A 12,578-nucleotide genomic window follows, 5' to 3' on the forward strand; every position below is an offset into this window, starting at 1 on the left:
ATCCGCTATTGCAACCTTGCAGTTTGTGCAGGAGGCGATCGCTCCTTGTTTACATCTGGAAGTCTGAGACGCGTAAGGAAGAAAAAAAACCATGCTTGCCATTTATCTATATATATATATATAGCCTATATATGTCTAAATATACACGCTAAAGCTGTAGGGGAAGCTCTGCAGAGAAATATGCAAGCATAAAACGAGCGAAAACGAAAAGTGAAACTGAAACCGGAGATGAAATCGCCAATCCTGCATAGTTTCTCTTTAAACATCAGTGTAAGTTCATTGCTGCTGCAGACGCAACACAAACAAAACGCTCGTGCCTGGTACAGCCTCCCTGTGTGAGTGCTGATCTGAAGTATTCTGTGCAGTTTAACATGTAATGTGATCACTGTTCACACAACTTTGTTGCTTGGTTAACAAACTATGCCAATGCCTTAAAGAGACCCTATGCAACATTCTCATAGTCATAAAATCGCTTAGAAATCGTTGTTTTGCTTGACCAACCAGTTTTTATCGAAAACGGTAATATTTCCTCCCGCCGCCAGTGTCCCTATCCACTATTGCAGCCTTGCAGTTTGTCTGGGGAGTGATCTCTCCTTGTTACAGTGCATGAAAATGCACTGTACTGTTCTTCCTCGGTCTTCTTCTTATTCTTCTTCTAACGCACGCAATTCAGCTTCAACCGCTTAACGTAGAAACTCCATTCAAATTTTGACGCGTAGGTCTTACTTACGCGATGTGGGCTTTGTATTTTTCAACTTTGTAACTTTTATACTTTTTAAACTATTAGTTAAAAACTATTACAATTTCCCCCATGGACTTAACATGGCTCATTATGACATCACGGCAGCAATTAGAATGTTACCCCAGCTGGTCAGCCACCTGGGCACCAACTGTCAGTTTCTCTCAGGCTTTACAATCTCTCTGAAGACTACATATTCTGTTCCCCTGTATCCTCTGCGCACAACAGTATCAAAATAAGTCCTCCTAATTCCATTCAACTTTATATCCATTCATCTTCTTCAAACCATTCACTCATCCACCCATTCTAAACAGTCTGCCTATCAACATCAATTAGACGCTCTACATTCAACTTTTAAACAATCTACTCTGTCTCAGGCTGGCTCTCTTAAGACTAGCCAGTTAAATTGATTACACCTGTATCTGTATCCACTACTCTCAGTAGAGAGCTGTGTCTCTCCATTCTACAAGAATATAAGGCACATTCCATCCAACATTCTATCCATTCATCTTCTTCAGACCATTCACTCATCCACCCATAAAACTGTCTATCAACATCTATTAAACAATCTGTCTATCAACATCCATTAAACTCTCTGTCTATCAACATTAATTAGACTATCTACATTCAACTTTTAAATTATTTACTCTGTCTCAGGCTTTAAGAGTACTCTGGCTCTCTTAAGACTAGCCAGTTAAATTGATTACACCTGTGTCAACTACTCTCAGAGAGCTGTAGTGTCTCTCTTAACAAGAATATAAGGCACATTCCATCCAACCTTCTATCCATTCATCTTCTTCAGACCATTCACTCATCCACCCATTAAACTGTCAATCAATATCTATTAAACAATCTGCCTATCAACATCCATTAAACAGTCTGTCTATCAACATTAATTAGACTATCTACATACAACTTTTAAAGTATTTACTGTGGGTCCCTCTCAAGCAGCGTTTATATGTCCTCCCTCGCTCCTCGATCCACAATGATCTACATAAAGAAAGATAGAAGAAGGGCTAGACTATCCCATTGTTGCCGCTCCATCATTCTTCATGTAGATCAGTGAGGAGCGAGAGAGGACGCGTAAACGCTATATGAGAGGCACCTTCTGTCTCAGGCTTTAAGCATACAATCTCATTAAGACTACAGATCCTGTTTCACTACGTCCTCTGTCCACAACTGTTTCAAAATAAAGGTCCTCACCGCAATAATACACTATTAAATCATTTAACCATTAAAAACTACTCAACTATTGAACTGTTCAACCATTCCAACTGTCAGTTATCATCCACTATGCCTCCAGTCAACTACATGAAACCTCCATGTACCTAGCAACCAACATAGCAACCATTAAAATTAAGTGTTTATGACCGTTTCCATAGCAACCAACATGATTATACTGCAGTAACTTCTTGTTTCCTGATAGTGGCCACCATGGATACCCTAGCAACAAATGTTTCAAAATAAAAGTCCTCACTAGCAAGTTCGCTAGTTAGCATGGTTAGCATTGTTAGCATTTTTAGTATAACTGCAAAAAATCATCAACTAAGTTAGCTAATCAACCTGGTTAGCATTGTTAGCAAATTTAGCATTGTTAGCATAGTTAGCATTTTTAGCATTACTGCTAGAAATCATTGGTTAAGTTAGCTAATCAACCTGGTTAGCATTGTTAGTAAAGTTAGCATTGCTAGCATAATAAGCATTTTTAGCGTAACTGCTAGAAATCATTAGCTAAGTTAGCTAATCAACATTTTAACATGAATAGAAATCATTAGTTAAGTTAGAACTGGAACGTTTCATCTTTAAAACGTCTACCTTCACACTATTAACTCTCTGTAAACTATGCAACCACCATGTTTACCCTAGCTACACCTTAGTAACCATATCTACATTATCTATCTATTTTTGCATTTTCATGCACTGGTAATTCCTTGGAATTGCATTTCTAGTTTACATCTGGAAGTCTGAGACACGTGAGGAACAAGAAGAACCACCCATATGGAAAAGATATAGAAAAAACTTATATGCCAGCAATGTGTTTTATATACAAAACTTGTATGATTTACTCTTGAAAGTGGCCCCTTTCTCGTTTTCCTCATACAGTACAACGTCATATATTGTCCTTACAGGTTACAATGTTTTATATGTTTCAGGTTACACAGATTTAGCAAGAATCTTATAATGGTTTCACTGTCATATTTTATATGACAGACTATATGTAAGGGATAACGGCCGACGAGGTGACCGGTTCGATGGAAATAATGGCTAGGTGGAGGTCTAGAACTCCGGCGACGTGCGAAGCACGGAGACGGAGTTACCCCCGCCGTGCCATTATTTCCATCGAACCGGTCGACCTCGAAGGCCGTTATCCCGCTTATCTCCCGTTTGTATTCATAACCTGTATATTTAGAACATAGTTTTATTCCACCGTTGCGTCCGTTAACATCGCTAAAACTGTCTTGACTGTGGGACTACTTAACGCCACATATCAACTTTCTACTTGCAGGACAAAACTGCCGTTACTAGTTCTAAATTGATGGTTGCTATGGCCAAAGGCCAGTCGTTAGTTCTAAATGGCTGGTTGCTACGGCCAAAAGCCAGTCGTTAGTTCTATCTCTCCCATTGTCAAGTGGGCATATCCCAGGATTCTGATTAACTTTAACTTTGAAAGATCGCTACTTTTATAGCCTACATGGCATCCAACTAGCTACAATCCACCTCCGTCATATGCTACAATGTTACTATGGTTCTGCACGTCTGTATTTCAGCTTGGATGCAACGTGACAGTTCATTTAAACTTCGCAACGAGTTTGGCGAATTAATATTCAAGTGTGATACGGGAACTACTTCAAAGGTAGCAGGTTATACGAAGTTATCTCCCTCAACAATGGAATTCTCTTCTCTGATTGGCTGATGGGGTGGCCATTAACTTCGTATAACCTGCTACCTGTGAAGTAGTAACATTGTAGCATATGACGGAGGTGGATTGTAGCTAGTTGGATGCCATGTAGGCTATAAAAGTAGCGATCTTTCAAAGTTAAAGTTGATCAGAATCCTGGGATATGCCCGCTTGACAACGGGAGAGATAGAACTAACGACTGGCTTTTGGCCGTAGCAACCAGCCATTTAGAACTAACGACTGGCCTTTGGCCATAGCAACCACCCATTTTGGAACTAGTAACGGCAGTTTTGTCCTGCAAGTAGAAAGTTGATATGTGGCGGAAAGTAGTCCCACAGTCAAGACAGTTTTAGCGATGTTAACGGACGCAACGGTGGAATAAAACTATGTTCTAAATATACAGGTTATGAATACAAACGGGAGATAAGCGGGATAACGGCCTTCGAGGTCGACCGGTTCGATGGAAATAATGGCACGGCGGAGGTAACTCCGTCTCCGTGCTTCGCACGTCGCCGGAGTTCTAGACCTCCACCTAGCCATTATTTCCATCGAACCGGTCACCTCGTCGGCCGTTATCCCTTACTTAATGGCCACCCCATCAGCCAATCAGAGAAGAGAATTCCATTGTTGAGGGAGATAAATGACGTTGACTGCAGGACCACTGAGTAGGACACCTCGTTAGGACATGTTTGTTCCCTCTGTAGCCTACCGAAGCCTCTGCCAAGTGGGGCTGGCAAGATATGGTTCCGCAATGCAGGGACGCTGCCTGTAGATAGATGCCCCTCTTTGGAGGACTACTTTATTTTTAATAAAGCAAACAGAAAAGAGATATATTATTTTGTCCTACCGTAACCATGCAACCCTTTTAGTGGAACCCTGGATACATAAGGGGAGGGGAGATTTTAAAGCGGTCTGTTTGAAAGCCTATCCAGTCCTTAGCAGGCTGGGGGATCATTCCCTGTACATATGAAAAATGCAATGTGATGGATAGATGGTCTCTGGACGATACAGCACTATTGGGAGCAACCCCAAATTAAAACGTATCTTCCTTTACAAAAAAATAACTACATTAAGTTATTTTAAATAAATTAACCAAACTACACATTTGCTTGAAGAACTGTTTATTGTTGCAAAAATTACATTTAATTCCTGGGCACATATGCAGTGGACATAGAACTTGCTGCTTAAAACATATGGGAAATCATGTCTCTCATTGTAAAAACTGCCTCGTCTGATTGGGATGTTATGGCAGATTTGTCATTGTTTCACCATATGTATACTGTACATCTAATATGGATACATGTCTGTGTTTTTTTCTAGTCTAGTAAGAATTTACTAAAAACCATTCTGTTTTCAGAGACTGACTTTCGCTACAGCTGGGATGATTTTGTGCTGAAGATAAAAAATGTGACAAGACACGATGCAGGAGTGTATACCATTAAATGCTCAAATGAAGAGGGGGAGACCCAAACTCAAATCTTCCTTAGTATTTATTGTAAGTACAATGGCAGAAGATTAACAGGTTTTTTGTCATTATTCAGAATAAGGAGAGACAAAAATGTTAAAGGTACTGTTATTGAGTTTTTTCTAACCTGTAACAGCAAGTCACAGTGCCCTCCAGAACTAGAAGTACGGCAAAGCGGTACAAAATATGACCACCGTTCAGTCCTGCCCAATCTCTCCACAAAAATAAATCATGCTCATCACTTTTTTTCCATCTCCTACTCCATCCCCCACTGCAACTTTTATGTATGTGAATGAGTGTGTGAATGTGTGCACTTGCTTTTGTGTATGTGTGCTTCTCTGCCTGTGAGTTTTCTTTTGTGTTCTTTTATGTGCTTGTGTGTGTGTGTGTTTGTGTGTGTGTGTCACATCACTTCTGAACATATTTCTATTTTTATTTTTTATTTTTGGGTTTCGGGGTGCCAGCACGGGAGTGGCGACTGGGGACCAAACAAAAAAAATCCGTAGAAGTCTACAGGGGCTACATACCCACCAAGTTTTATGTGCTCCGGTGTTACGGTGTCCCGGGAATCATTGACCAAAAATTCGGGAAGTAGATGACGGGGGAAAAAAGAGGAAGAAAAACAAATCTTTGACAATCACTATGACCGCTATGCTAGCTGTGCTAGCGTCGGTCATAATTACTACCCTGATAAATTTTACTTAAAATTGGTATAAAAAGTATTTTACAATAAAAAACCTATCAGGGTAGTGCACCAATAGAGGTAGCGTGACTTGACATTCAGTATATAGTAAAGTATAACTACAGTAAATCAAGTATAAATAAAGTATATATTTAGTAACTTTTCTTTTTTATCTCCAGATGCACCAATGATCAAAATTAAATCAAATCCTGTGTATGTGGACATTGGTGGAACCATAGATCTGCTTTGTGAAGTAGACGCCAATCCTGTATCTGATGGAATGTTCTCCTGGAGTTGGCTTGTAAGTTGTAACTACAGTTTAGGTTGATTGTAGTTAGTGAGGTATATTCAGAATATGAAGTATTGTGTATACTATATGAATTTTGTAGGAAAATGAAGTAAATTCTTTCTCATAGTTATATGGGCTTGTATGGGGTGGTGCTGTATAACATGTTATAGCTCAAATTACCTTTGTAAAGAAGATCATTTTTACAAACACTTGGGCTACAGATCATGCTTCAAAAAGTATGTGAACATCGTTTTCAAATGAAAATGAATGCACACAGTCTTGCACTTCGCAAATGCTAAGCCAAGGATGGGTAGTCCAGTCTCTCACAGCTGTTTGTAATTACGTTGAACCACAATGTTTGCATCACCACAGTTTGCATCGTAGCAGGCTGCGCTAAAATTCTGATAGCCTAGAAGCCTATCTGCACACGGAACATGTCAATGTTGTAAACACACGAAATACAACTTCAGTAGAGACAAGAAGATAGGCTAGGTTGGCAGGAGGTTGCCTAGGCTTACCTGTAACTCCTCAAATTATGTCCAGGGTATTTTATTTAGGCTATTAGGCTCTGCGTACGTGCGTTTTATTGTGAGACATGCATTTCATTTGGAGCACCATCAAAAGCAGAAGATTTTTGGTTTGGGGTCTAATTTACTCTTGGACTGTTAAATAAAAATCTCAGCCATAATTTGAGATAGGCTACCTCTGTCACAAACACTTAGTGTCAGCGGAGTTCGGTGTATTGGCAAATCATGTAAAATAAACAAACTAACTAACTAATAGCATAGTGCCTTCTTGGATGTGTTGATAGAGCTGCAGTTGCAGTTAGTTGTTGGGGATTGAACAGGTTGCTTTTTCATAAAAAATGTGTTTGTCAGTAGGCTTATATAGCCGATGTCAAAATGGTGAAATTAAACTGCTTGCTTTTTGGCCCGTATAGCCTACACAAACAATCTTGAATCGACATGAAAGAAAACAACATGCCTCAGCCTCTAATAAGCACAATATGAAGTGGACTAAATAAAAAATAAGTTGGGATAATCACCGACCAGTAGCTGGTAGGCGGGGTGCGCCCTCAGGTATTAGGAATGAGCGAGCACGTGACAATTTGGGAGGGGGCTGAGCCTATCCTCCATCTTGGAAGGGTGTATCATTGGTTGCCAGGGGCAACGCCTTCCGAAGAGTCGCGTTTAGAGACCCATCAAAACTGTAGTCTAGATTCTTGTCTACAAGGACCGTACAAGGACAAGCTTATACCAAGCGCAAAGCAGCGATATTTGGAGAAGCTCTCCAGCATCCAAAGTTACTACACTATGCAAGAGTTCAAAAGCCACAAGTCGTTAAAAAGTTATGAGACTTTCTGCTGTGGTTGCCATCTACAAGCCTCGAGGGGCCGGATTCACGAAGACAAAAATACTTCCTAAGTGGTGCTTTCTTCTTATCTTTTGTCTTAAGAGCAAATTTAAGAAGATTTGATATTCATGAATAAAGTTTTCTAAAGTATTCTTGAAAACAAAGATCTTAAATGTAGGCTTAATTTTCCTCGCAACTTTAAGACAACCCCGCACCTGTCATAAAAACGTTACAGTGTAAAGTCGGGCCTCTTATAGTCATAAATAAACACATTTACCAGTTTTAGACAGCTCGTTTGAAATATCAGCCTTTATTATGTGTACTCACGATATATGAGCCAAACATTTATTGCTAATTTTAGCTTGCTGCTATTGTTTTCGGTAGCTCAGTCCTCTGAAAACTCGCATAGACCGAAGGGTTCCTGCCAGCATTCGGCGCACGTCGACGTCAGAGTAGAACACGTTTCATTTCTTAAATATCTAAAGTCCATGGAAATGGCAGTATTATCTAGTAAAAACGGCAAATTCCAAGAAAGAAAAGCGTTTCAAAGTTAAGATAACCAGGAGTGCCTGAAGGCATGACTTTTCCTCTTAGCAACGGTTGCCACTTGTAAACAAAACTGTATGATCGCGTTTAGTGTACGAATGGTGCAGGGCATTCTTATCTAGCTAAGTTCTTAAGTGGGAAAACAAAGAAGAGGTAGCCTACGGGGGCAGTTCTTCACACAGCAGTGATTTCCAATCATTGTCAAGTTGTGCGGAATTAGAACCTACCGGGTTAATAACACACGACTTTAAACAATTAGGCTACGCTTTGCCGCCCGGTATCAGGACCATCCTTCCAACCAGGGGAGGAGCTCCGTTTAGAGGAGCTCAGCTCACGGCTGTGACGACACTTTCTCATTCCTATATAGACCTCTGAAGTTCGCCTACAAAAAAGCTACCATCTTTGCCCATATAAGGAGTTACGGTATCTGACGATTTTTCCTATGGGAAATTAACATGGGGATTTGGAATTATCACACCTGTTAAACTCTCGCGGGCATGACAAAATCGGAAATTCAGGTGTTTTCCTGAACACACTTTTGGCAGCTGCCTTCGAGAGGATACTGTGATCTCCGGTGCGCGAAGGCGGCAGACATTGATTTTTGCTACCCCAGAGCTAACTTGCGATGCAACTTGCCATTCAGTTAGTTAGCCAGTTAGCTCTGGGGTAGCAAAAATCAAAGTCTGCCGCCTTCGCGCACCGGAGATCACAGTATGCACAAGAAGGCAGAGGACAAAAGTGTGTTCAGGAAAACGTCTGCATTTAAGACTTTATCGTCCCCGCGAGAGTTTAACAGGTGCGATAATTCAAAATCCCCATGTTATTTTCCCATAGGAAAAATCGCCAGATACCGAATTTCAAAGATGGCAGCTTTTTTGTAGGCGAACTTCAGAGGTCTATTAGACTACAGACTACGCACGGCTACTCAACGAGAGAAAATTATCCTTGTGTGTGTATTCATAGGCTACCAAATTGGCCCATAACTTCCCAATTCAGCGCGGTATCCCAGCAAACAATTAACGTTCTGCTAACTTTCACTAACGTTAGCTTTTGGTTCCCCTATGGTTCGTTTTTCAGCAACCTACTAATAACGTTTAGAGAACGTTATCTCCAGGTTGTCAAAACAAATAACGTTCCCCTAACGTTTTTACAACTAAAGAAAAAAACGTTATATTCTGGTTGAATCCCAGCAAGCAAATAACGTTAGCCGCTGGTTCTCCTGTGGTTAGTTTATCAGTAACCTTCTAATACCCTGGAGAGAACGTTATAGCTCCAGGTTATCAAAGTTTCCCGAACGTTATTACAACTAAAGAAAAAAACGTTATATTCTGGTTGCATTTCTCTTTTCACACAACGTTGCTACTTAGTTGTTTTTAGGTATCTTATTTGTATAACCATATCGGTATTCTCTGGTTATGTGCGTGGGGTTGATTGATGAAAATCGCCCCAGAGTTTCTATGAGTTTCCAATTGAACACGGCCAGCAGCCACACTGCAAAGTCGGAATAATTTGTTGCAAAATCGACATATAGCCCTATTCTATTCTTCCCCCCTCTGTTGGATTGATATTCGGCCGACCAAAGCCAGCCCGTCAGCTAAAGGGACCAGCGCGAGAAGCTAGGTTGAGAAACTTTCATCTCCGTGAGTTCTGGGGTGTTGGTGTTTTAGCAGACTCAACCTCGCTAACTTTAAGACATTTGGATAACACAGAGATAAAGTTACTCACGTAGGCTGGCTGTATGGTATCGATCACATTCTTCACATCGTTCTCCATGCACTTGTTCCATTAAGTCCAACAGGCTTTTAAAAAACACTGTAGGGTAAACCGGGTGGAAGAGCTAGCTAGCCATAGTCCCAGGCAGGCACACAACGATTTCATGCTAACTAATCTGACGAATAGTTTTGGATTAATCCATAATCGATTAGAGTGGCACCTGAAATGCATTCATGTTTTTAAAGCTTTATTTGTTATGAAAATATGATGATGAGGACTCCAAATGAATTATTTCTCAAACGTTGAGACTGCATCTTAAACAGCACAATGTTCCCGGGGGAGAATTGTTTTATATTAACACGTAGTCCAAGTTATAGCCTATGTTACTGTGCTGTTCACTCAGCCTATCCCACAATTCCCAGTCCCAATTTAAAACAAAATAAACCAAAATCCATCATAATTCTGAACCGAGGACTTTTAATGGCATACGATGCAATAAAAACAGCCAGTTTTGAATGTTGAAACAGTGTGTTAGGCTAGCGCCTGCTCTGCTTATGTTTTGATCTGACTAATCGTTTATTATAGGAAAAGACACCGTAGACAAGAAAGTATTAGACCTAACCGCATTTAAATACTTAGCTGACACATTTATATATGAACGGGTCGTACTCGTCGCAGTTCAGCAAGCAGCTAATAGTAGGGTAGACTGAGTACAGTTGGGACAGTTTTTGCTTTCCCCATTACCACTTGAAAGTTTGACTGTAAAAAGCCATTGAAAATAACTGTGTTCTTACATGGTATATCTTTGATCTGTGCACTAAAATAAAACCCAAAGTATATATCCGTAAATTGTTTAGATTTTTCACAATTAACTCATAAACACAAGGTGGCATTTTGTCTCAACCGTACCCTAATATAATTATATTGAGTACAGTTGAGACAGTAGCATGGTACAGTTGAGACGCCCATTCATGATGCTGGAAGGCTGACTAGCCATTCACTGCAAATGTAGCAAACTTTTTAAAATGTGTAATCTGAGTGTTTCTTTTTATTTTAATCTATTTTTTTTTTTTTATCTAAATTGGCATCAGATAGACATAAAGCAGGGACAAATGTTTAAAGATGAAAATATTTTTTTTTTTCTTGGTTTTATCATGGCTAATTTTCAAATTATGATGTAATCCTTAAAATCTTCATGTTATAAGATATATTCATTAATAATATATAGTTTAAATATCAAAAACATTCATTTTATTGACATTTGTGTTCTATATTGCCTAAATGCCATCATAATATGCACAAATAAACACCATGCAATCCAATGGGATTTTATCCGGGTACAGTTGAGGCAAAGTGTCTCATCTGTACCCTTCTGACCATCTTGCACATTTTTCTAAATAATGCAACAACCTTGCATGAAAGGATGTCATGAAATATGTCAGTTTGTAGAGCACAGAATGACCTTTGCAATGATGTAAGAAAAGTATAACAGTCACATTGGAGTAACAAGATATTCACTGTGGAAGGAACATGGTTAAGTGAAATTCTCACTATGGTAAAAATACTTTTGCCAATATCTTTGGACAGGAGATATGCACAGTGTCCAAATTTCCCATGATTAAAGAGAACACTAACACACATATGTGTAGCAAAAATCATAGATCAGGCTTGGTTTGCAGGCAAGATATTTAAGGTGTCTCAACTGTACACATGACCCAACTGTACTCAGTCTACCCTAAATGAAGATTCATATACTAGTCATTGCCTTAGCCATCAAAGACGTTCGCTCTCCCAGGTTACAGATAGGCTGTCGTCGCAGACGGCGAGTGTGCAGCGAGCCATGCAAGGATGTCACGATAATTCTATATATTTTTTCCCCCTTTACACTTTGTTGCTGGGAGGTTAGGGGAACGTTAATGCAACCAAATATAGTAAAGTTCCCTAAAGGGTAGGAGAACGTTCTGCTAACCAAAATAAACAACCAGAAAAAAACGTAGTATTTTCGTCAAGAAAACTTTCCTGGGGAACCTTGTGGCAACTTTCGCAACTTTCAGGCAACGTTTTCCTAACCAGGAAAAAAACGTTCTAAAAACGTTCTCCTAACCAGAAATTGTTAGCTGGGATCCCATTAACTGCATGATAAGACGATTTTTTGCAAAGTTTGTGAACACGTTATCAAAGTCAGTATACACGCATTATGCGGCGATAGGCCGCACTGTTAAGCTAATTCACTAATTCAAGACTCATCATGGATGTAGGCTAAACAACGAAAACAGAAAGGATGGGATGGAGGCGGCAAAGCTAGGAGTTATTTCAGATGGGTCAGATAGGGAATTGGTGTGCTTTAGACTACTGTACGTTAGACTAGCGTCACAGCCAGTAGTCGAGATGAGGGGGGATGGCATCCCCCTTTGGAATTGATAATGGTCAAAATCATCCCCCCTCTGAAACGGCCATCCCCTCCCCATCCCCTGTAATATTTCAATGAATGTGGAAATATCACCACTATTTCATTTTCAACATTTAGCTTTTGCGCAAAACGAGGCTAAAATACTGTGGACGAGGGGCATGATCCTCCTATTGCCACGGCAAACAGCGACAGCATGCAGCCTTCTTTTACTGTCTATGCGCACGACAGGTTCAGCAGCATCATGGCCAAGCGACAAGCAAAGTTTGATCTAAGGGACGTCGGCTTTATTAAGAGGACAAAAAGTTGATTAATTAGAAAGAGTACATTTATACTCAACCCTGAAACGCCCAGTCTCCCTTGTTTGCTAAAGTGAAGGTACCTAGCCCGCTAGCGAGAGCTAGGTGTTCACTCCAGCTGCTTCTGAACAAACTTGCCATAATGTAATTGGAAAGATCAGGCTATCGTAGCGTCTCATGGGGAGC

At 40.1% G+C, this 12,578-nt stretch overlaps 1 protein-coding gene across 1 annotated transcript in view; it reads left to right on the forward strand.

The window, feature by feature from the left end:
- LOC134083483 (nephrin-like) overlaps nt 1-12,578 on the forward strand; it is a 58,420-nt gene that overhangs the window by 26,786 nt on the left and 19,056 nt on the right. Inside the window, exons 8-9 of the mRNA XM_062539807.1 lie at nt 4,996-5,133; nt 5,965-6,086. Of these exons, the coding sequence (XP_062395791.1) occupies nt 4,996-5,133; nt 5,965-6,086 (260 nt within the window). The remainder of the gene's footprint in view (nt 1-4,995; nt 5,134-5,964; nt 6,087-12,578) is intronic.

This window comes from Sardina pilchardus, chromosome 6 (assembly GCF_963854185.1).
Source record: "Sardina pilchardus chromosome 6, fSarPil1.1, whole genome shotgun sequence".
Taxonomy (NCBI): Eukaryota; Metazoa; Chordata; class Actinopteri; order Clupeiformes; family Clupeidae; genus Sardina; species Sardina pilchardus.